The 26,865-nt window shown below is 35.3% G+C and overlaps 1 protein-coding gene across 1 annotated transcript in view; it reads left to right on the plus strand.

Annotated features, from left to right (window-relative positions):
- Positions 1 to 4,504: 4,504 nt before the first annotated feature.
- The window catches only part of LOC110370532 (membralin), an 82,401-nt gene continuing 60,040 nt past the window's right edge, over positions 4,505 to 26,865 (plus strand). Inside the window, exons 1-8 of the mRNA XM_064037973.1 lie at positions 4,505 to 4,701; positions 5,088 to 5,638; positions 8,775 to 9,066; positions 11,673 to 11,712; positions 12,723 to 12,957; positions 13,497 to 13,587; positions 18,249 to 18,306; positions 25,461 to 25,544. Of these exons, the coding sequence (XP_063894043.1) occupies positions 5,160 to 5,638; positions 8,775 to 9,066; positions 11,673 to 11,712; positions 12,723 to 12,957; positions 13,497 to 13,587; positions 18,249 to 18,306; positions 25,461 to 25,544 (1,279 nt within the window). The 5' untranslated portion in view covers positions 4,505 to 4,701; positions 5,088 to 5,159. The remainder of the gene's footprint in view (positions 4,702 to 5,087; positions 5,639 to 8,774; positions 9,067 to 11,672; positions 11,713 to 12,722; positions 12,958 to 13,496; positions 13,588 to 18,248; positions 18,307 to 25,460; positions 25,545 to 26,865) is intronic.

A 26,865-nucleotide genomic window follows, 5' to 3' on the forward strand; every position in this document is an offset into this window, starting at 1 on the left:
AGACGATGGACCAGTTCCATTTCAATTTCCAGTTCCATTTGATGATCAGTTTCCATCGTTTGCTTATGCTCCTGCTGGAGCTTCAATGCCGATGGTTGTAAATTGATCGGACCCACATTAGATTATTTGTACCTAAGTAAAATTTATGCATCTCACAAACTCCCAGCTGGTAGCTAGGTACATACCTACCTAAATATCACGATGTTTTAATACAAAAATGAAGACGTAAAACATATAGGTATGTAAGTAGTTTCCTACTTATCGTCTGAATCTTTCCTTATTTTTTGTTGTATGCATTTCGTGTTCCGAATAAATTAGCGTCGATCGATTTTCCTAGAAGTTACCGACAACCGAAAACGAATATTTTTAATTCCAAAACAACTATTCGAATCTAAAATCTGTGTATTTGTGACAAACACAAAAAAAACGACATGATCGAACGTCAACCAATAAATTGATAGGGCAAAAAAAGCATGACCACAATCTCAGCCATTCCTAAAATAAAGAACAAATTGCTTTTTTTGAGTGGCTATAACCGAGCAGGGTGAGGCGATTAATCATTGACTGAGACTTATCATCATACAGTATCGGGATAGAAACATGAGTGTAAGAAAACTTTTTTGTTTATTTCACCTGCGGCGCCGTTGAACTTTCAAGGCAGCTCTTCGAAGATTTTCGACCTTAACAACTACAGGAAAAAATCTTGAAAAGATTAACTATGATTTTCGACCTTAAATAACTACAGAAAAAATCCTCAAAAGCTGAACTAATAAATTGAGTTTTTAAATAGTAAGTGTTACCTATCACTTCATCGGGATTTCAAGACTACTCTATTATTGCCTTACTATAATTGACCTGTAATGTAATAAAGTGTAGGTAATAAAGCTACGTTTAATAATGTTATCCTACTCTATGAATGTATAATTGTAATGTGTCTAGTATGAAAAGTATAATTGACTTTACCTTTCTTCCAGCTGAATTGCGACAAGATAAGTACTTAAAGCAATTGGTTCCAGACAATTCTTGACATACGGAAAAATGCTCTAAAGGCTCGCAGTGCTCATTCGAAAAGGTTAATCCATAATTGTTTTGTTTGCTCACAAGTCAAAGTGAATGAGTAGGCGGTGCGAACGCCCATTGTAAGTGCAGACACATTGTCATCTGCAAACAATGACGCTTCTTAATTGAGAAGATTGTCCAGAGGTTGTCGAACCAAGTTCAGTGTGCAACATGACGAATGAGGAACATTTTTCCCCTCAGCTTCTGTCTATCCTGAGCAAACTACAACGTCTTTTAAACAACTAGACTTTTGGGTTCTCAATTTTGCAATAAAATGTCCACACCAGTGTTATAGAGCATTCTCTATTCGTTGCATATCTTTTCGTTGTTCATAAAAATAAGCCAAAAAGAGTTCAATAGCCAAAGCTTCGATTTTGGATATCATAGGACTCCTTAAACTGTAACCAACATCAAATGACTTCTATTATCGAGTATTGTTTTAAATATTTATTTTGCACTTGACCTATTTTTCTTGTGCACAGACGGTTGATTTGAGCTTTCTATATTTTCTTTACACATTAACAAGAAGCACTGGGTGATAAAATTATGACTCGTCATACTTAGAAGATTGTTTAATTCCTTTCCGAGATTTCTAACCGCAAACTAGATATATCATTGAAGTTTACGACCAAACCAGCGTTCGTAAAATCTTCCAAATAAATTGTGTTCTTAACATTTACTTTATCTAACACAATAATTTATGGTACTGCATACGATTTCGAGCCAATAAAATATTCATAAGGTGATAAAAATCTTTCGAGGAAGCGGTGTAAAATAAAATAAAAATATATATGTGCCGTGTCATATTGCCGTAACGGACTATACATGGCACCCGGTAAATTGGGTTTGTTTCTCAGTGTAAAAAGTCCCACAAATGCACGCATATGCACGGTATCCGTTTTTTATATTCTGCCCAAAGCTTTTTCTTTCTCAGTAAGTTGTTCAGATAAGTATTCACACCGCTGCGGACATTTATAACTTATTTTGGCAACATCAAGTGCATTAAGCTGTCGAAACCGACTCCATTTTCATATATTTCGACAAAGAAGGTATTGAAGTAATGGTTATAATGACAGTGGCATGGGTGTGGGATCTTAACGATGCGACTGACATTTTCAGACCAGATCGAAATGTTGGTCAATTTTCTTCGATCAACTTTTAAAGCAATGATGAACCGTCTTTATCCGTAGGCATGTATGTGGGTACCAGATTTCCCAATTTTCTGGCTTGATTACCTAATAGCTTTTGACGATTCTAAGCACATTTTTTGTTTTTATAGACCTGAATCAATTGTTAAAATTACTAACATCCTAACCATAATACAATACAGAATTAGAAAGTCCCTGCCCAGAAGTGATAAAACGAGTCCAAAGAACCTTAAAACATTAACCATAGAAACAAAAAAAAATACAAATGTATAATGTATACCTACGATTCTCGAGATGATCCCAAGCCGACAAACTGTGCGATATTAACTATAGCTGCCAACAGGAAATAAAAGTCGTGAGAATAATATAAATTAAGCGGTACAGCCTCGTCCCGAGCCGAGCGTTCGATAATTGAGACGTCAATTTTTTCTAAGCAGAGACCGGGCCGGACCGCTTTTTGAATATTTATAACGTGAACGGATCGTAATTTAAGTTTACCTCTCGTTATCTTGGTGCCTTTATCTAACTCGACATTCGACTTGTACTTGGATTAAGTGGGCTCTATAATGGTCTACGTTCTTGGCAAAGGTGAAATGTTAACGAAATCTTGTTTAGATTCTGTTCCTAGTTAAGCTCTGATATTTTCATTAGGTATTTAATACCCATTCCTGTAATTCGGGTTTTATAAGCTAGTATTTCATAGCCCCACCTGAAACTGGAGACGTTCCTAAATAAAACTATGAAAAGCATAACAAACAACATTATTTTCTGGTCATTAATCCCGTTTCACACCACACGTGACGTGCTCAGGTAGAAGGTTCAACCGATCGACATTTCAATAGATTTTTTATTGCATCTATCATTCAGTCTTTCCTTATTAAATCTTTGAATAGATGACATTTATTACAAAAAAATCCTTTTACAAGTCTCGTGTACAATTTGAACGTCAATCACAGTTTCTGTAAAGGTAATGGTAGGTTTTGTTATAATTCCATGGGCTTTGTTCCCGAGTCACAGTGCGTCTTTTCACGATTCATGCTCTCTGCATGTCTGGAGTTGTAAATCCCAAGCTTTGTGCTGCAAATGATCCGTTAAATTATTGCTGCTTCTTTATGTGAACGCATTCATTGCGCTTTAGATATTGCAGCTATAGTCTTAAGATAATGGCATAGATTATTACCATGTTAATAGGCGTGACGTTGCTCGTTTTGTATCTTTTGGATAGCAACTACAGAAGCTGTATGTTTAGAAACAGCAGGCCAACATTAGATAGGCCTGCTGAGAATAAAAAAGGGAGATGACTGAGGTAGGTGCACAAGGTAGCTACCTCCAGCGGGAAGAAGAAATAACATGTAGACTAGAACCTTCTAAATATCTTATCCTTTGAAATACCCATATATTAACAACAGCTGTACCTATGGGTGTTCGCAATGTTTACTTATATCGTCCGACAGTGCTATTCTATTTTTTAATAAAGAATTACATTTTGACCTGACTTATTAGTTATTATAGAATTATGGGCATCACGAAGAACATGTAGATGTATGATAGCGGTTTCCCGAGTTTCAATGGAACTATTTCCCATCCCCTAATAAAAGTATCCATCTTCATCTAATAATATAAAGCTGAAGATTTTGCATGTTTGTTTGCGAAATACTAGGTACGCACTGATTAATTACGAAATCTCAGAAACTGTAAACTCCTACAAACTTGAAGGGAGGTAGGTTCTTTATAGAGGGAGGACATGCATTACGGAGGGATTTTACCAAAATCTATTCCTTATGGAGTTAAGTGGGGGTCCATAGTTCGCATGGAAGTCCTGTCTCAGAAGTGAGGGTCTTAAAATTTGTAGTTAGTCCTCTTACGATATTTTTTTTTTCGGAGAAACGAAGTCGCGGGTGACCGCGGTATGTACCCAAAATCTCTGAACCTGTACCTACTTATGAACTTAATTTCATCCAAATCGATTAGACCAGATTAGACCGTTTATGTGTAAACAAATAATCAAACTTATTTTTGCAACTCATCAAATGTAGCGCCATCTTGTGGGCAGTAACTGAACTACAAGAGGCAAACCCTACCTTAGAATTATACTTTATTCTGTAACTATGTAGCAAAAAACTATGAATTAAGCATCTAACAATATCATAGCTTACCTGATTGAAGTTAATTTTGATTGATGTGTTAATTTTTCAAGAAGTTTCTTTGGTCTTGATTGACCACAAGCAAAATAGAAACTCTGAGCGCACTATTTGGTAGAACGAATGGTTTTGCCGAGATTAATCTGTGGCTGTCGCTTCCTACGTCAAGTGACAAGTTGTTATGTCAAGAATTTGACAGTTTTCCTTTTTATTTATCTCATAATTATCAAATAGAAAGTGAATTGCGAGTTTAAGCTAAAACTTATAGAATAATTGATGGTAAAAAACCACGTAAGATACATTAAAAATACTGGTCAACCAGTGTTTATGAAGGTTTTGACCTAAGTTCAGGGGTATGTATGTTAACATGTTACCCACCTACTTTTACTCTTTGGCCTAAAATTATTGGATACTGAACTCATTCACTTGATCATTAATGCTTGTTATTTATTGCTAATCGACCATATTGCAGCAATTGTTTTTCTGCATTATTAGGTTACAATGTTTATTTGTATCTGAGTTTCTCGTACCATATATCGCTTGTGATAATGGTTTCGAGTGAGAATTCGCAGTTGGATTAATAATTCATGCGAATGCTGGCCCATTTATTATTTATTTGATGTCACTATTCTCTGATTCAGTTAGTATTTGGCATCACTTGTATCTGTGTCCTCTAACTTTGACATTATACTAGAGGTTAAATACTCGTTTTTAATTTTAGTAAAACTTTCACTTGCAGGTAATTAGAATGTCGTTGCTATAACGAATAATAGACGAAAATTTTCTCAAACAGACAAACAATAACAAAGCTATGAGTGCTGGTGGGCCACAGATAATGAACAACTTGCCACCGGGAGTCAATGTGGACAACAACTTGTTGCCTGGAGGCCCTATCATAAATCCTACAATGAATAGAAATAGGAATAATAACCAGAATCCTCTCTTTAATATGAGAGAGAGGTTATTCCATGCATTGTTTTTTAAGTTTGCATTAGCTTATGCCCGGACATTCCCGAGGCCAGTGCGGAGATTCTTTGAGTTCCTCGTACTGTTGAAAGCTCTAGTGGCATTTTTTGTCCTTGCATATATTCATATAGCATTTTCGAGGACTCCTACAACATGTTTGAACCATGTGAAGGAAACTTGGCCAAGAGATGGCATATTGAGGGTAGAGATTCTGAGGAACCCAGCACAGGACTACACTATTGAACAAAGTTATGCAAAAGAGAGGAAATTGAAAAAGGATAAAGAAGAGCTCAATTCTATGTTAGGGATGTTAGCTACAGAAGGGTAAGTTGTTCATTAAAATTATTATAATTAAATACTCTATTCTGACACAGACAATGACAAGCATTTTAGGTTAATCCAACGTTTAAAACTGAGAATGGAGGCCAATTAAGTATTTTAAATGTCTAATTGCTTGTAGTGAGCAGGAACTCATTAATTCAATTTATTTTAGATAAGATTAAATTGCTATCTGAAAATCAGCATAAATACAAAGGTTTATCAAAATTCATTTTTTTAATCATTTTCTTTTTAATGGGTCTGAGAATGGACTCTCACAACTTTTTATGAGTTTTATTTGAGAGTTTATTTAATTTTAAAGAAAATGTCCACTGACCACTGAAATCCACACTGCCTACATACACAAGTATTTATTGTGTTTTGGTAATTAATGCAAATTGTTTTGTATGTTAATGAAAACAACAATTTATGAACAATGTCTTTTATTGCAGACATTATACATTGTTTATATTGAAATGGTGTTTTGTTCTATTACTTTATACCTATTTAGTATTTTATTTATTTATAGATTACTTTAACTTGGAATTTTAATTATCATTTTTCTAAAATACTAGAATAGTGAGATTTTTCTTTTGTATAACTCTCATGATCACAGATAAATTCTTGCAATACCTAGGAAATCTACCATATAAACTTAATATGTACAGCCTTGGCCAAAAGTATTGAGCACCCATGACATCTTTCAGTTTTATGCGGAGTATCAAATAGAAATAAAACAAAACTTTTTTTTTATTTGTAGTTACTATTTATTCATTGAAAATTAATATTTTGTGGGTCCACCTTTTGCCTTAATTACAGCAGAAATTCTTTTTGGTAAACAGCTAACAAGATTTTTACAGTCTTCAGCAGTAATCGCGTTCGATTCTAGGCGCAGGTAGCTTTTCAATTCTTCTCCGTTGTTAATTGTGTGGCGCCTAACTCGACGCTTTAAGAAACCCCATAAATGTTCTATGGGGTTCAGATCTGGCGACTGGACAGGCCAGTCAAGAAGCTCTATGCTATTTTCCCGAAACTAAGTCATAGTGCGGGCAGATTTGTGGCAAGGCGCGTTATCCTGCTGGCATTTATCACTATCCATGTTCGTGTCACCGAAAAGTTTCGTGAATGAAGGCAGCAACGTAGTTTCTAGCACATTTATGTACTTAGAAGAGTCCATGTGGCCCTCACACAAGAACAATTCGGAAACTCCAGAATCGGTCATGCAACCCCAGACCATTATACTACCGCCGCCGTGTTTTACGGTTAGGACCACACACTCTGGCTTACATTCTTCGTCCACCCGGCGTCGCACAAAGGTCACACCAGGTGTACCAAAAATCTGCAATAAAGAGAAAAATATTGAGTTCCGGAAATAAAAAGAACTTCCTCTATGCGTTTAGAATTTAAACCATTTTATATTATTTTGCGAGGGCATTATATTGACTTACTCACCTCAAAGTTTCATTCGTCTGACCACACAACATTTGACCAATCTTCAGCGGTGAAAGTTCGGTGTTGTAAGGCCCATTTGTACCGAGCTTTTTTGTTGCTCTCGGAGAGCCATGGCTTCTTTCTAGCTTTACAGTCTTTCAGACCAGCTTCCTGAAGCCTTCTACGAGTAGTTCGAGCAGAAATTGTTTTCTTCAATTGTTCTGAAAACTCAGCAGCGAGCTGTGAAGATGTTTTTTTCCTATTTCTTAAAGACTCTCTCAGTAACTGACGATCCTGACGGCGTATGGTGATGTGTTTGCGCCCGGTTCTCGGTCTATTTTGATGTGATCCGGTATCAGAGAATCGCTGAATAGCATAATGCACGGATCGGCGCGAACATTTCACAGTTTTGGAAATCTCTACTTGTGATTTCCCTTGCTTGTGCAGAAGCTGCATCTGCACTCGTTATTCTAAAGAAAGTTCGTTTCATTTTGGCATATCGCAATTATAACACTTAAAACTTTGAAATAAAATACCAAACCCGCACTAGATCACTGGATGTTGTCACAACGAGCGATGGTAGCGAACTAGAAAATAAATTCAAAAATTGTAAAAGACACATTTTTTTGCACCCAGGTGTTTTACTGTCAGCTGCGGCATAAGTCATTGTTTTAAAATCTTTGTAGATAACCGATAAAACAATACATCAACGATAGATTCGGGTTTCTCCCATAATTACCGTGATCTAGCGAAATTTGTAAGGTGCTCAATACTTTTGGCCAAGGCTGTATGTAGTACTAACTGATAGAAACCTATGTACATAGGTATGTAAATTATGTTCACAAAGCAAATCTTGTGGGAAAAAAAGCATAAAATAAAATAATAATGAAACAAAAATAAAACATGCACAGGAAATCTTAGATGCATTGTCTTTGTCATAGTCTAACACATAGATACAAGCGCTAATGGCCGTTTCCTATATTTTATCTGGCTGTTGATTTGCTTATTATGAGCCTTTTCCCAACTATGATGGGGTTGGCTTCCAGTCTAATTGGATGTAGCTGAGTACCAGTGCTTTACAAGGAGCTCCTGCCCTATATGACTCATGTCTCACTGATTTACTCACTAGAGATGGAATTTTGATATTAGCCCCATAGAAGTTATGTCCTAATCCTGTCTCTAGTAAGCAGAATAACAAATTGCTTTATGTAGTAGACAAAAAAAAACATCAGTTATAAGTATTGAGTTTTTTTTTGTTAGTCTCAGACAGAGCTAGTTTATTCAGTCAATAAACTTATCTGGATACAAACAAGTTCATTGACTCATGTCTCAGTTAAAACAAGAACCATAAAAATGAATTAGACTTTAAAAATGAAATATAAGTTTTAAGATAGTGTATTTGATAGGTCTTTCAAACAGGCGTTATTTTGGTCTAATCTTAATTTATTTTTGTAGCTTCAAATGTTTGGTAACAGAGAATGCCGAATTTAGAAACATCTAACTGCACATTATTATTTATGTGCAATAAAAACTACAGTACACTGATTGTTCTTTATTCAAGTTTACAAGTTTATTTTTAACTCAACATTAATAGCTAAATATGCAAGCGGGGTTTTCCGTAAACTGTTACAATCCTGAAGTCTTATTTATAAGAAGAGGTCCTCCTTCGATGACGGCTACTCTTATACATTTTACTCTATGACATTTCCAGGTTCATCAACATAGAGTCATCGACAAGTGAAGATATAGATGACGATGACTACATTCGCGATGGCACTGACTATGGCAACATCACTAGAGTTCACGACGACTCGGAAGTTCCCGCCACAGATAAAGTGATAGAAACTTCTTACGTGAACACGGGAGGGGATGGAGGGACGAGTGAGGAAACGGATCTCAATGCTACCATAGTGTCGGGAGAAGATGTCGAACCTTCTTCGTCTATTTGGGAAGGAATAATGGGACTGGTTGAGGATATTGATAGAGATTCCAAATTGGTGGATGTGAGTATACATACTCCTTTTTTCTGATAACATATTGGCTTAACTTTTTCGCGTACCTGGATAAATTGTTTATTACAAGCTTCATTAAAATCTGACCAGTAGTATTTGCGTGAAGAAGGAACTTCGCGGTGGGATTGTTTATTCATATTAATGGTAGTTACGGTAATCAATAACAGACAGTAAATTATACCTTAAGTATGATACAATAGACTCATTACAAACATTGCAAAGAGAGCTGAAATTATATTTTTATAAACTTTCCTCATGTGATAATTGTGATATGTAGGGTCAGTCAGAAGTAACTATGTGGATAGATATAGAGAACATTACATAATATGTGTTACATACTATGATAATTATGTATTATGATAATGTAAACAATGTTTTAATAGTTTCTTCCGTGTTACGGCCGGCTTGTTTAAATTATGTAGTAAACAAACCGAGAATTACAAATACATATCCCAAATGTCAAGTTGTTTTTTCGAATTATCAAACGTCACTTAATTTTGAGTGGGCAAATCCTGAGATTTCTTCTTCAGAATAAGAAATGTACTACTTTTTATCCATGTGCGGGAAGTAACTCACTTACGAGGCAGGCTACTACTGGTGGAAGCTAGTCCTTTATAAATATCTTAATATTTTGACTTGCTATACACTGGCAGCGTTGATAGAAACACCTTACAATATCACAATATTATTTACAATATAAAATTGTAATAAAATAATTAATACTTATTGTTACTCTAGCTAGGTAATAACAGTTTAATTGATTGAATGTATTTCGTTTATCATATTATTGGTTTATTGACATAATTAGATCCAAGCAATCTTATAATTCTAGTAAACATTGAAGGAATATATTAATGTTACTGTCCTGTAATCTTATCATGCCAGTAATATACAGTGACCCACTTCTAAGTTTGATTTAGTGAATCCACCTAAGTCTACGATTTTGTAATATTTAATATAACTTATAAATACTAACAGAAGAAGCCAACATTAACAATATAAAAGCGAAAAATAAACCACTCATAAAGGTTTAATTCTTAACCATAATTATAGGAAACCGTTCAATTTTCACATTTATAAAACAGTTTATATGTTAAACATAGACAATATTCCATTGCCTACCAAATGTTACTGACCTTTTTATGAGTACCTACAGGTATATATTTAGGCCTAATTTCCCCAACAAATTATAAGTCATTTTGCTAAGAAATTTCGAGTTCAATATTCACCGTAAACACTTGTTTTAATAAAAACGGACGTTTATGTCGTCAGTAAACGTGCGTAAATTTTCATCAACCACAATTGGAGAGCCTAACTCGATAATTGCAGTTTCCATATCAATTAGATAAACATTTAATATTAGTATAAGAACAATGCTGCGTGTTTGTAATAAGTAAGCTGCATGCATCGTAATAAAAACATGCACGTTTATGCTATTAAGGGTTTAGGATGATTTAATAGTAATTGTGGCTATAACTCCTGGTTTCCAAGACTGTTTGACCTTGCCTTTCAACTTTTAATTTCTTTTTATTTTTTTTAATTTCATAGATATGTGCATCTAAACAAATAAATGTACCTTTCATATTACTTCCTATTAATTTATACTTAACTTATAATTTATGTATAAGAACAATTTTTTTTTTACAAATTCCGCGGTTCCACCCGCGTCCCAGCGCACTGTTATAAAAATAATAGCCTATATTACTTTCCTCAATAAATACTCTATCTAACAATTCCAATTCGGACTTGTTGGTCGTGTAATTAACGCGTTCAAGCAAATAAACAAACTCTACAGCTTACAGAATATAGTATTTATTTAATGAGCGGAACATAATCCATATTAGGTTTTATGTACAGTTAACCTGAGCTTTCCTATGTTAAATTATTCAAATCTTAATATTTTTATGACTGTCGACGGCTTTGGCATACTTGGCCCTCTGTCGCGTAGACCTCCCACGAAACAGTTATTAACAGTATTTTATACTGCTTAAACAGTTAGTCTCATAATGCCCTATGGCAGCTGAGAATAGTTATTTTAGCAGAAAGTATAACAATATGGTCGCCGTGTAACTTTTTATGTTTGGTTAGTCTTCTTTCTATTAATATGGCACACATGGGTCGTGTAACCTAGAAGTACCATGAGATAGTTGCAAATGTCTTACAAATTAACAAAAAATATTGAAAAAAGTTAATAACATCATAATTTGAACGATGTCTTTTTGGGGCTGCCAGCACTGGTCGAATCAATACAAAATTGTAGTTTTGCTATAAATAAGCTAGAACCTCTACCTACTGCTCTCTAAAAGGCCATATTTAAGGTCATTCTAAAGATAACCAATGAAAACGAAAGTCATCAATAATTAGCATTTTTTAAATATTACCTATAGTCACTGCATAGTAACTGTATGATTTGGTTATTTTCAGCATAAAACTGATAATAATAAATTTAAAATGTAATTTTAGGTACTCAATGACTGGATTTTGTTTTTATCGCGCTTAGCTCGGTGTTCACGAGATTTAGCAAAATGTATTAAACAAAGAAATTTTTGATGAAATTGTGAACAACCCCTTTAATAAAATTGTATGTTTTCTTTCAGGAATCTCTGGACGAGTCAGCTTCTAACGACTCTTCAAAAGGTGCGTATATCATAAAATAATCGTGTATTCAGTTATTCCTCACAAGACATGAATATATTACATAACGAACATCAATGACTTGCATATTTTATGAGAACATTTAGCAAAAACTCATAGGTACTGTAAGGAAGTTTTTTTATATTATGTTTGTAAATACTCAAAGAAATCAGAGAGTCTTAATTACCTACAAAGTCAATGTCCAAGATACGAAAGGTCGTCAGTAATTTTGATAGTCACATGGATTCGACTAACATTTTGTATGTAAACACTGAACATTTGTGTATGTATATTATAACTATCTGACATTGAAGATTGTATTCTAAGATTCCGTGTTTGTAAACAGTGGGACCATTTTTATTAGTGACTAGCTTCTGCAGGCGGTTTCACCCGCATCCCGTGGAAACCTCTGCACGAACCCGGATAAAAAGTAGCCTATAGCCTTCCTCGATAAATGGGCTATCTAACACTGAAACAATTTTTCAAATCGGACCAGTAGTTCCTGAGATTAGCGCGTTCAAACAATCAAACAAATAAACTCTTCAGCTTTATAATATTAGTATAGATAACGTGGAAACGTCAGAATTTGACGTTAAAGAGAGCATTGAAATGGCTTCAGTTGACGTAAAAACTAATAAGCTTATTATAATACTACTCGTATGAGATATTAATTCAAAATACTGTTTTGCGTCAATATGAATAATAATAAAGTAATATGTAGGAAAACCACGTGAAACATATCTTGAAGTGCGAGACTATTATTGAAGAAAGTTAATAATTAATTACCTATATCTTTCTACTACCTTTGACCTTATAGGTATCGATTAGGTATAGAAACGGTGCCAACAAAAGTTTAAAAACATTGTTATTTTATTTGAATGTTTCTTCATCTCTCTGCTTATATCTTTTGATTTTACCAGCATTCCTTCTAAATTCAAATCAAATAGGCTTTTTTTTTTTCAGATGGAATACAATGTTCTTAATTTAAAAAGGTCTCTTATTTATTTTTTCAGATGAAGACTATATACTAGAATACTCCTTGGAGTATGGTTTCCTTCGACTGTCGCCGAGCGCCCGACTGCGGTTGAAGATTCCAGTCAAAATAGTCACGTTGGACCCTCAACGTGATGAGTGCTTTGGCGACCCTTTCTCGCGGTTCGTGCTTGACGAATTCCTCGGCTATGACGATCTGCTCATGGCATCTATCAAGACTTTGGCTGAACAGGAAGATAATAAGGGTTACTTGAGGTAATTATTTCAAATAAGATTTAACGAATACTACTCTATAAGTACACTGATAAAATCATCACAAAATTACTAAATAATTGTACTAAAAAAATCAAATATTAAGTGTCAAATTTGTATCCAAGCGATGGCATCCACGTGAGGTATGCTACCAAAAAGACTGAATTCTTCAGTAATGTCTAAGACCAATCGCATATAGATTGATAGAATTTTAATATACAAAAGTATCTGTTTTGAATAAAAGTTCACATTTCCTATTGATAATGCGGATCATAAAATGCTTGCTTTCTAAAGTCCAAAAGCATTTAGTGCGGCACGATGCTGCGGATAAGATCAATTATAATAACAGTCATGTTAGTCAATCCACTCTCACCCGGTCAATTCTAACTAATTCAATCGGCAATATGATGCAGTGGACTCTCGAAAAACGACGTATAGAGTACCATGAAAGTCTAGTGTAATATAACAAAACAGCTCAGTATTTATGTCCTAGAGAATACTCATATGTAAATTGTACACATAAAATGTTTGTTTTGTTGTAGAAACGTGATCACGGGCGAACATTACCGCTTCGTGTCATTGGTGACGGCGCGCAGCTCGTACATAGCTGCTTTCTTCATAATGCTTGTCTTTGTAAGTATTGCAATTATGTTTTATTTGCTTAGGTACATAATCTTCAGAAGGAACATATGTGGGTGTTATTCTGTAAAAGACTGGCGGTCAGCTCCACTGGGAATGACTATGAGCGATGATTTTTCATCTAAAGATGAAAAGATTCTATGAAAAGAGAGCAGATATAGTCTTGAGTTCCAGTCAGTATTTATTGGTATAAGCTTTAGGCCACAGGTGGTAAAAGGATTGTAGCGTCCAGCAAATAAAGTAAATGCACAACCTTAAATAAACGTTAAATAGTTTGCACTGTAATATGCAAACAAAAAATATATGGCTTTGTACGTTTAAGTGGGGTTTAACCTTATTTGTTTGATGTGGAGTGATTCACTGATCACGATTCACGATCGAAAAAAAATCGTCCTCAGTGATGATTTACCTGATTCGTGTTTCTCGCTCTTAATATTTATCTAAGTACAGTAAATAATCGATTCTAATCATATAGAAGAATCCTTGTGATTTTTTTTGTTTGAAATGCTCTGAGTGCCATCTAGCGTCGAGTAGCGCTCCCTCAATGAAATCACTCGTCTTCCAACATTCCATTTTCTCTCGTGGCCGTGGGTCACTCAACCCTCTAGCGTCGAATAGCAGAAGTTTTCAATCGTAGTTTAAGCCAAATTGTTTTAGCAGTGCAGAAGGAAAATATTAGATGGCGCTTATATCTTTTTGTATAGAATACTTTTATTAAATTGTATATTTTACCATATTCAGTATTTAAGCAGCGATACTCACATGAATACAGGTAATTGCCAAATAGAAAATAATGACCTTATTACATAATTGATTTCGTGCGTTTCGAGATACATATTTATATCAATTGAAGGGGGAGAGACTATTCTACATTCTTTAGGTCCTTATTTGATACATATGCATACGAAACTTCATATAATGCAGAATTTATCTTCATATTTCGTTGTTCATTATACGGTCCTCTATCTGTATAATTATGTAGGAAATAAATGAAACTAAAATGTAATAAGAAATACCTAATGGAGCTTCTGACCTCTAAGATACCTAAAATGCATCCCGTAGTCATTATTTTGAATTAGGTACTATTTAGGTATAAGTTAGCCACTGCCATACCTACCCAAGTTGCCAATCGGCCTAAATCAGTACTTTTCTTCAATAAAAAGTTCTCATTTCGAATTATTTAATAAGTCTATAATAATTTGATATTGTGAAGTAAGCACAAATATCTCTTCATCAAAGAATTACGTGTCTTAAAAGCGTGTTGCATTTCACAAAGACATTCCAGATCAATTAATAGGTTATCGCGAGGTGTGGTCCCCACGCCACTAAAATCAGACTCACTCGCGGAGTTACAGCTATTGCTCTTTTATAGCCCTTTCAAACTTTATTACGGTGCCAAATTCTGACGGGCGCGCACCGACCTGCCTGCCTTATGTTTGTTTTACAAAACTCCCCACGTGAATAGCCACTTCTGTGTTTTGAAACTTGTGTGATGTCAGAAGTTTTGGGTGCATTTACCTTCACCAGGAATTGTTGTTCAAGTGTTGGACACTTCTGTCGTAATATTTTGAAGTACAGTCGTATACAACTGCACAGTATACGTAGGTATAAACCACGCTTGACCTAAAAAATGTGGGACGCCGGAACGTGCAACGGGAACTTTTATAAAGATGAAATAGTGGTCTTAAATCAATAGAAACAGAAAGCAACTAAGCTCAAGTACTACAGAGTTTTCTTTTTCCTTCAATTGAAAAATTATAGTGCAGAAATAAATTGTAAGGGTAGGATGGCACACTTCAGCTGTGTAGTTCGTAACCAAACACTCGAGCAAGCCATAGCAGTACATTTTTCTCAGATTACTTCCACAAGTTATGCAAACTAAACGGCCAGAAGATGTTATTGCATTAAAACGGATAAAACCTACTTACTTTAAATTGTTCTTTAGTTTTTAATGTGAACGAATCACGTTGTAGGCGGGCAAGTTTTCTGTTCTTAGTTCATTTCTGACTGGGTTATGACTTACTGCATGATTCTTAAAGGATCTACCTATAATAAAGGAAGACCTATTTGTACTCGGATAATAAACTACAGCCAACAATTTGAAACAATATGTAACAAAAACGCGTCAAAATTTATTATTATTATATAGCGTTATATCTCTTTTTGACCTCGGGACTACAGAGTCCCGGATTTTTGGGAGGCGAACGTGGGGCCGAAGCCAACACGCTGAAGCCCTTTTGAGACAACTTTAATGAAATGATGACACAAAACCGACGATTATCCCTGTATACACTATAGAAATGTTATATTATTATTATATATTATATATAGCGTTATTAAAATATTTTTTCTTAAAAGAATATACATGTTATTTTTAACTCTAAAAAGTCACGTTGTCTGTTACGCCTGAAGCACGAAAGGGTGTTTAAAAAAAACTTCATTTGAAAAGGGTTAAGAAATTCTTATTTCATATAACTTATAGCTACAAAGCAGGTTTGTTCCAAAAATGTTTTCTGGCTTCGTGGTTTTGATTTGGTCTTTGCTTATTCCAAATATATTTAGATCTACATAATTGTCGATCTAATATAACTATTTGCCACACCATACCACGCTTATTAATGACCAACATAGGTAACAATATCATATTAATATTGATTTCCATTATTTGTCAATGCGCGTATCATGCATGACCCAACGTTACATCGACATTGTGTCTGACAGGCTACATGCAATATACGTTACAGGAACTAATTCCACGGCCGACGTCAGTAGTCAGAGAAATTGCATTAATCAATTGTCAAACGGCCCACGTATTGCCTAACATATATCTGGTTTCACGTACTATGCGTTGTCAAAGCTCCAAAGTGGATTGGGAATTCTGCATACGAGATATCTATTAATGTCTGTCGGTGTTTCGTACGGTTCTGGACGTTGAAAAGATTTTGTTTATTCCATTTGCTGCATTTCTGGGCGTGTTGAATCGAATTTGTGCGGAATTGATTCAATGGAACAGTTGCCGAGTGTGTGGACGACCTAATTCGAGTTAAGGGAACTGGTTGTTTTAGAGATTTTTCATACTGTTAGGGCAAGTGGTGGATAGTAACTTTTGTCTAATGTAATCACTGTTTTTTCAAAGTTTGAAGGCATTTGTTAAATAATTTACACAAAATGTAAATAACATTAGGTAGTAGATACCTAAACTTTAAAGGATATTGCATGCGAGTCGTCTAAAAGTAATAATAAATTTTCCTCACCACCACACAAGTCATGTTTGTAAACTAAACTTATTTCAATAAGTTACTGAACTGTACAACCCACAGTGTATAGCGAACACGTTTCATTTGGTACATGCTGAAGTTGTATCGTTACTAGTGCTTCATCAAGGTAAATCCGAATCGTAACAATTCCACAACCGAACTTGGGAGCAGGAACAATAAGCCGTTTGTCGGAACTCCCGTTTGATCGATCACTGTTGGGACCTATAATAAAAGCAGAAGCCGGAGCATTAACCACTATGCCTTTTAATATTAACTGTGGTAGACGATCGATGTGAGCCGCTCTTTAGTTTACGGTGCCGTTAAAACTAACAGCTCGGTGGGAGGATTACGTCCGGCCCATTGCGTTGTGGCGAGCGCACGGTCCGGCGCGCGTCACATTGCACCCCGGCCGGACCTCGACGAAAATAGTTCGCGTCTCTCAATAAACCTCACTCTTACTAAATATTTTCAGTTTGGATAGACTTCGGTTTGAGCATTAACTGATCGATAGCGATGAAGCTGGCTTGTCTATAGCAGGTCCCTTCCAAGCTCAAATGGGGTGTTAATTCAGCACAGTGCCTTGACAGCTGTTTTGTTCCTCAAATTGAACAATTCTGAGATGTAATGTAGCTTTTTGCTATGCATATGAATGGATATTTTGCGGTAAATCACAAAGATTCTAAGTCAATATAGCTTTAGAAAAAAAAATAGTCTTGGTAATTTTTTTACTTACATGCTTTTACGGTGCATCACTAATCGAATGTTGTTTTAAGAGCGAGCGAGCTGACCGTACGAGCAGTAGAAGTCGCACTACATGTACCTAAAGGTAGTTGGTCCCGTCCCTGAGGCCGCTATCAATCTTTTCGCCACATCATTTGCTCCCCGCTCCGCCTCGCCGCGATTGAATTTCATTAACGAAACGCTTAGTACAGATTGAATCCATTTAAGTAACAGTAGAATCGGCCCTCCTAAATGTACCCTTATGCAGTAACATTGTATACGATTGAAAGCTACAGGAATTTTCAATTTTATGTTACGTTTTATTAACAGCGTACATTTTGTGGCTTGAACATGGTACTTTGTTGGGACGAGCTTTGTGGGACATTTACTGACGTTCTAGTAGTGAGTGTAAAAAATTTGAGAAGTTGCAGCTTGGAAGTCGTAAAAACTCAATTTATACTTTGTGTTGTAGTGGTTGGTTTTTCATTTATTGGTATCACCTTTATTTAACTTCATTGCAAAAATTCTGAAAATATCTCCACATATTATTAGGTACTTACAATTTTAATTCACAATAACATCCTGTAAGTAATATGATTTCCTTTCACGAGGCAACTCATAAGGCAACATTTCTCAGTACTAATCAAACAATTTTTCATTTATTTTTGCTTGTTACAGACGGTGTCCATATCTATGCTGCTGCGCTACGCTCACCATCAGATCTTCGTTTTCATCGGTAAGCCTTAATTAATAAATATTTGCTTTATTTTTGACGTCCTTTGAGCAAACACGAGCTTCCTTTAGCTGTGGTTTTGCGATACTGAAACATGAGTGGCTTATATACCCCACATGTGACTAATGAATCCTGATTACGTAACGGCAGATGCCTTGAAGTCACAAAGCTACACTTGCGTTGCAATTAGATGTTGTAAGGATGTATTCAGAAAAAATCTCTAGTCGTGAGCCGGCTCAGGAGAACTCTTTGTAATAACAATAATTGCGAATAGCGCCCGCGGCCGCGAAATCCGAGTCGGTATTTTTTTACAGTGGAGCCCTCCCCTCTACTGTAAAAAAATACCGACTCGGATTTACCTAGCCAAGCCCCTCCTCCACTTTGATCTGTCGACAATTAGCCAGATAGAGATAATTTGTTTCTTTCCGTATTCCACTCACCGCCACTTGCCGTAGTGTTTCAATACGATGATTGTTTTAAATCTTTTTTAAATTCTCTTTTTTCTTGGAAATGAAAATTCTCAATTTTCTCCGACCATCGCTTTTGTTTGTTATTAAATTCACCGTGGCGGATGTCAGATGAACTCGGATTATTTTCTTGCATTTGTACATTTATTTTATGAAGTGTATAAATAAAAACAAGAGGGCTTTTGTACCGGAAACAGAATCACTTGGCCGTATTAATAAGGTACCTTAATAACGTTTGTCGTTCGATAGCGATATATTCAGGATTCATGTGTAGATGATTCCATAATTATTTGTTATTGTGCGTATTGCTAGGAATTTCAGTAGTAATTCTGGTCTAATAAGTGTCACATTTTGTATCAAAAATGTTATTTTAAGATATAGTGTCTTAATTTAATTAAGCATCTCAATAATGATGTAACTATCCTTAATCTCAAAAAATATTCCTTTTGAAGGTATGCCTGAAAAACTTTTCTTTGTCAAAAATATAATTTTTGGGTCTAGGATACACATTGAGCGAGACGCGACAAACGAGACATCCGTACCTCCTTGAAGGGACACCTTTTATCATTTTTGTATAGAACCCCAACAGTAAAATAAGATTTATATCTAAAGGAGCTCTTAGCTCGAGTTTGTAGAATAAACTATTCAACTCACAATATCAGATAAGGGTAAATCTGTTCAATGGGATCCAGTTGGTCTCTATGACGACTCATCCCCGTGTACCGCCGGTAGAGATGTTCTGCCTTCGAAAACCGCTTTGACGTTCCTGTTTTTACCTACAGTTTTTTAAAAGTGCCGTTTATATCATCGGTGTAAAGCGTTCCCTGTGTTCTGTGAAATTAAAAGGCGGATTTCAGCTGGTGAAATTCCTTTAACTTAGTGTTGATTATTTTAAAAGATTAACAGCACGTAAGAATTAAAAAATAAATAACTCTTCGTTCGGATGTATTAGAGCTCCTGATTTAGCTTTCAGTACGCGTTTAATTTATTGACATACAACGCTCAAAATGATCTGAGGACCTTATTGAATTTTGAAAATTTAAACACATCTATTTTGGAATTATCTTACGATTTTGGGGAGCTCCTACGGTACAATTTAATCGCGCATCTATCATTTTGAAAATACCGAAATTAAACAGAACATTGCACACGTACAAACAGTCACACAGAAAGCTTATCGCTACAATACATTTGAAGAATTTCCACAATAGATTCGTCTCACACTGGCCAGCATGAATACAAGAGTTTAAGTTACAACAAAGGAGGTTTTAACACAGAGCACAAACTGGACCACTCTTCAAGCAGCTTATCGGATGAATAAAAATATATTTTTAGGTCGTAGATCCGTAGTGGACGATCGGACACACACGGCCGCCGCTTAGAGGATTACACCCCGCGCCACGTCACAAACGTATTCTATCCTGTGTTGGAAGCCCTTACGGGGTTACCATATTGAAATATATTTTAAAATTCTACGCTGTTTATAAAAGAATATCACAATGTTTTTCTTTGTGCTGTAGGATTTTCCGAGTGCCATTGTCGTAAATATTATATCGTTGTATATGTGGCAAAATTTTCTGAAGTCGGAAAGATACCTAAAACTAGTGGTAAAATGGTTTTGTACCAAAATAAAAAGAAAATTATTAAAGCAATGTATTGAACACTCGAGCGTATAATAAATCAGAACACCCATTATGATCGTTGCGGTTCAACAACAGAGCAACTGTTTGATATCCCGATCATTACGGTATAGGGTCGACAAAGGATTGCTATTAAATTGACGCTAATACCATGCAGTGCGGTATATCGCATCACTAGACCGGTATGATTATAATTAGTATTGACGCGACATATCGTTATGTCGATGTTTCGTACAAAAGAACCACACTGCGCGGTATGCGATGGCTGACCGCTGTTTGCCGCACCTAATTTAATTGTTGATGGGTATACGTTTAATGAAGTTGGTCATTATTGGAATTGCGATTGTGTTGGCTGTTTTAAGCCGTGAAATATGTTGATTTTGATATTGAAATGGTTTTTTTATTGTTCACTTTCCGTGAAACTCGTGGGGAATGTTTTAAATTAATCTTGGATGTATGCTGTATAGGTTCTAGGAAAACCCCTTTCTTTAGTACAGACAGTTTTCTTTATGTAAGTCTTCAGTTTCAAGTGCAGTAATTAACAATGTCATAAATTATAGAAACACCGTGGTTTCCTGCTTCTTGAAATCTGATTGACTCACTCCAATTAATGCGACGGGATCAGATCAGTAACGGGAAAAAGGCTTGAACATTTGCATAATTAAATATCGGAATGAACTCCACGATCCCGACGAGATAATTAAGTGTTCTATAAAGGAGTCACCGGATATTTTTATCAATCTTTTATTCGCTATTTTCAGGTATTTTAGATGTTTGTAATTCTCCAAAGCTTAAACATTTTCCTTAGCCGCCCCGCTGCTAATGGATGGTAAGAAAAACAACCGTATTTTAGGATTATACAACAAACGTTGTTTAGTCTGATTTTAATGAACAAAAATGGTTTGTTCGCAATGAAAATATAGTGGGGTACGTAACCACGAGCTTGTTTTAATAATTAAATGGAAATGAGACTAAACGAAGGCTCCGTGTAGGGTTTTGGAAGAGAATTTTGTGAAAGATTGAGGTTAATTTATGACTTATTTGAACCTGTAATTCCGCTGAAGTTTCATACATGTTTTCCGTTTTACTTTTTTGATCAATGGTAGGTTATATTAAGCTTGTTGCGGAGAACAGTCTTATGTTACTTTTTTATTTGTATCACAAGAGTTCTTATTAGAACGGCTTAACGAGGTTTAACACACACACGTTTCCGACATTTCCGAGAAGTTCTCGATAATATCTTCCCTTGTATGTTATACGTGTATGGACCGTGCCTGTGGTCTCGCTGTCATGGCTCTTTTTTATGTGCTAGATTTTTCCAATATTTATACTATTATTTTTAAATAGGTAATCTTTTCTTACTTCCTATCGTCCGAACCATTAAGGTATGTAGATTTTAAACGGGAATTTCAGTTTTCAATATAGGGCAAATATTATAGGCATCCTTCTTTCATAATGGCTGCGTCTCTGGTTAACTACATCGTCACCCGAACCTAAAACTCCTTCAATTTCACATTGAACTCAACAGCTATACCTATGTAAATGTCGTATTTATATACGAAACTTCACCGAGTGCAACTAGTAATTTCCAATTGGTGTTTTCGAGACGTGCTCGTTTGCAGGGCTTCACCCGCTCGGCTTGGCTTGCTCCGCTTCACACAGCAAATTGCTTCACTTGCTCCTTTGGCGATAAACTTACTATTGCTACCTTCGCGATGCAATCTCTGTCAATGCACAGAAATGTATATTTCCTTGAATAAACTTCTTGGTAATTACATACTGAAGGTTGTGATGTTTTCTGCTGCTCATGTATTTGATATGTTAAGGAAATATCAGTTGCGTTTTTTGTCAGAATCCATTTTAATATGCCTATTAGAAGTGTCCTGGAGGACTTCGATGTCATAGAGGTAGATAAGGACTTTTGGATGGTTCAGATCTGTACTTCAAAATCATTGTGTTATATATTTTATTTCGATATACAAATAGTAGTTGTGAATTTCAATAATCGAACAGATTTTACCCAATAACAATATTGGTCTTTCGATCCGCAATGCTTGAACCATGTGCGCAATGTATACAGTTGCCAAACTAATTAGCCGAAAATTAGTAAACAAATGAAATCTAATCCTAGTTATCGGAGTTAGCAGTAGTTATTTACCAAGGTTACACGATAATGCTGTATGAATCCTTACACGTGGAAGTAAGCACATGTTGTGTTTAAGTACTCACAAAATGAGCACAAGTAGGTTTTAATGCTAGACAAATTGTTACATAATTCTGCTGGAAATGAGCAAACTCTTGTTTTTATAAGCTTTGATCGAGAGTCTTTAGCTTCTCTATTTCTTCATCAAGTATTTTGAGGAAATTATGATACTCAAATGTATTGCGAAGCGAGAGCCCACTTATGTGTTACAGAAATAGATTTCTATGAAAATGTTGATTGGAAAAGTATTCAAATAAATTGTCTGTTATAAAAACGTTTTGATTTTTGAATTGAAGTCTTACAATTGAGGTTCCGTACTATTTATTATTATAGTTATTTTCTGGCACAGCGCAACATGCTTTATTTGATTTTTAAATTATGCTTCTTCTATATTTAAATTCGTATTTTTTGCAGCGCTGGTATATTTTAGCTTGTTGGTATCTACGGACCCCGAAAATATTTTTGCCGCTCAACGTAGGTTTGAAAATCCTTTAAGTATCTAATTTGCAAATTTTTCCTTCTATAAGCCGATTTGAGATGTAATTTGCCCAATTATTAAGCTCTCAAATTGAACGTAATTTTCCATAGCAATAAGGTATTAGAAGGTATCGGGGCGAAAACGAAAATAAGCAGATAATAATGATGTGCCGACGTCAATAAAATCTGACGTATTTTCTCCGCTCGCTCTACGCTCCACAGAAATTCATTTTGTTTTTGTTTGAATTTCATGTTGGCTTCCCTGTTCGCCTAACTTTATTTTACATCATAATTTTGTTGTGATGTAATGTCTAGTTTGTACTACTTAGCGACATGCACATTTTTTCGCAACAGGTACTTCGAATAGCAGATACGTATAACGATGAGAAGAAAAAGGTACATGTCACGAAAAGTAAGGCGCTTCGTGTTAACGATAGCTCTGGGACAATATCATTTTTCCTCTTATTTCTCGTATTTCTACCTAATTAGGGCAAGCGGTATTGGAGAGGCGCCGCCCTTTCGTAGCCCGGGCTTGCACTAACAACCGTTTCAAGCACGGTTTAATGCCAATTACCTGCTCGCTCCAATGTTCCGAGCGTCAAGTATCTCCGCCCGACCTCCACCATTCCGCCGCGTCAAGAGATTGTTCCACTAGTTCGCGTATACACTTCAATTAATTGTCTTTAACACATTTTTTCATTTAAAAAGCAAGAATTTATGTTCTAAACGGAATTTGAAATATTACTCCTAGATCGCATATTGCACAATATTTAATATCGTCGTCTTCCTTTGCTACCAATACTTTACGGTAATATGAATCCGCGCAGTAAATCGTAGAAAGTACGCAACGAAACGCGAACGGGGGAAACGACGGCGAAATTAATTTCACATGATGAATGATGAACGATGACGTTGCAATTTTCATTTTTTTTTCATTTAAAATATCAATAAGTGTCTTTCTTGTAACGAATTTTCTGTAATAGGTGATTAGATTACGTTATGATCACATGAGTTTATTAAATAGGCATCTTAAAGACTAATGTTGAACTTTGCAATACGCGATACAGTGCTAATAAGATGAAATACTCGGAACATCTTTAACATAATTTTTCAGTAATAAGGAACCTTCTCTGGTCTTAACATCTACTGAGAACGACCTTTCATAGAATATCTCCTAAGATTCGTCATATCAAACCCTTTCGGTAGACAACATCAAAAGACGTGACAGAGGGGACAAAGGCGTATATATTCGATACGGAAACTGTACCGGGATTATCCCACCTTAAGCAAACAACCGTCCACAAAGCTCAGACAAACTGAGAGCACACGAGAACTATGCTAACGAAAAGACGATAAAACCTTTATCTTATTACGGATCTACTCTCCCCAAACCCGTGACATGGTGCGTCACTTTGAACCCGATCCTATTTAGGTGAATTTTTACCGGCAGTTTTCGGAAGCGGTTAATCTATTTAGTGGAACTTTTTTCGAAACTTTGGATTTGATTTCAAAAGTCTGAGTGCAGTGTCTGGTGTGTGGTGCAACATATACGGTACGGCGATAGATAAATCGTATATTTTTAAAGGTTTCCGTTGTCGGCTCGTAAAGAATGATCCGACGTCTCGGGCGACACCATTACTTCTCGTGGCACATGAAAAATTCATATAGCAGCCGTTTGATCGCGTTAACGTGCGGCGTCGTCGCGCGCGCACGCCTCCAGGGGGCGCTAAGCGCGGCTTATGGCACGCCGCGCTCTCATATGCTTGTTTTAAATGTGCACTATAACACTTATTCATAATTTCACTGTAAAATATATAATAGCGGTTGTTATTTTATGAAATATCGATACGGAAAGGTACTAAAGTGCATGCGTTGGGCGTCTTTCCAGCCGTAATGAGGTTATTTTGGTTAAACATTGAAAAAAGTGCCAGTGTACAAGTTCGAAGACTTTAATACTTTTAATACTATTGCTTGCGAAGTTTATTCTATTGTTTATCTTATAGAATAATAATATTTCCTATTTGCTAAAAGTTAAAATATTAAGCAAATAATTGTATAATAGAGTACTTACGGAATTAATTTTCGAAAATACCTACATAAAATAGCTGGAAGCCATTGAAAACACTTATAATGAAATACAATTGTGAAGTTGTTTTTCATAGAATTACAGCACTGCTGTAAAATAACTGCATCACTTTAAAATTTATCCAGAGTTATACGTTAAAATTGAAAATATTTAAACGGTTAATCGAATGATATCCGTGATTTAATTAATTATATAGTTCTTCGTATTCACAAATAAAACCTATTTAAAAATAGTGACTATTATTGCGCGATTTTGTTTAATAATGGCAAATAATTTTGTTTTAGTGGACTTACTGCAGATGCTAGAGTTCAACGTGACGGTATCTTTCCCGGCTGCACCGCTCCTCACGGTTATATTGGCGCTAGTTGGTAAGTGAATCAAATTAAAGACAATTGGTTGCTGGGTTATTGGGGAACAGACTTAAAAAAAAAATCTATTGTTATTGTTCTAAGGTGGTGGTATTTTCTTACAGTAACTACGCTTGCTAAGACGTCGATTTGTAGTTCTCATTTCTAAAGCCTCACTATGTCAAAGATGAATCCCACCAAAAACATTGAATGTAAAAAAAAAGCCAATCCTCTACGCAATTCCTCCACCGTAAAAAGTTTTGAGATCGCATAGAAGCCAAGTCCTGTTCAACATTATTTGTAATAATAAATCAATATTTTGTGACTATATCAATAGTTTCGTTCACTTTACAATAATATTGACTTGGCCATGAGCACAATAAACTACAAATATAATACAGCATATCTTGGAGAGGTGAAAGTCAAACATGAAGTTTAAAATCAAATAATTAAATACTTTTAGTTTATTCGATTGTTACTAAATGACCGACAGTCAGTATCATCCAACATCAATGAACTGCACATGTACTATGGCGCATGTTTAGTCCATGGTGATCTCAAATTCCAATCAGTCCAATCGTAAAATCATGTCCATAATATATATTTATCAATTCAACACATTATTTCAAGGAGCGACTTTTAACTTGTGCTCATGGCCAAGACAATATTATTGTAATGTGAACAAAACTATTGATATAGTCACAAAATATTGATTTATTATTACAAATAATGTTGAACAGGACTTGGCTTCTATGCGATCTCAAAACTTTTTACGGTGGAGGAATTGCGTAGAGGATTGGCTTTTTACATTCAATGTTTTGGTGGGATCTAATTTATTTTTTGTAGGTCTCTTTCTTCTCTAAGTATATAACAAATTAAATTAACTTACATGCAAGTAACTAAATATATAACAAACTAAATATTTACACCTAAAGTAGCACGTAAACAACATTTTTTTTAACTAAAACATTTCGAATTCTTGAATCGAATATCTTTTAGAATAAAAGAGATCTATTTCAGAGGTAAATGGCGCTATCACATGAAATTATTCTTTTTTTTTTTAGTACTACTTATACTAAGCTATGTAACGAAACCATAGCGCGATTTAGACCAGAACAACGCCATCTATCGAGCGAGCATGCAGTATTTATTGCACTGCATTAATATGAAAGATTTTATCTGGATTTTATGATTATTCATTTCATTTTAACCTAGCTTTTTTATTCATATGTATGTATATTTAATACATAATAACAATAGTGGTATATTTTATTACGTAACAATAAAACAAATAGTGACATTTTGTACATAAATAAATAACAAAGTTATCAATGCAGTCAAA

Source organism: Helicoverpa armigera, chromosome 15 (genome assembly GCF_030705265.1).
Source record: "Helicoverpa armigera isolate CAAS_96S chromosome 15, ASM3070526v1, whole genome shotgun sequence".
Classification (NCBI taxonomy): domain Eukaryota; kingdom Metazoa; phylum Arthropoda; class Insecta; order Lepidoptera; family Noctuidae; genus Helicoverpa; species Helicoverpa armigera.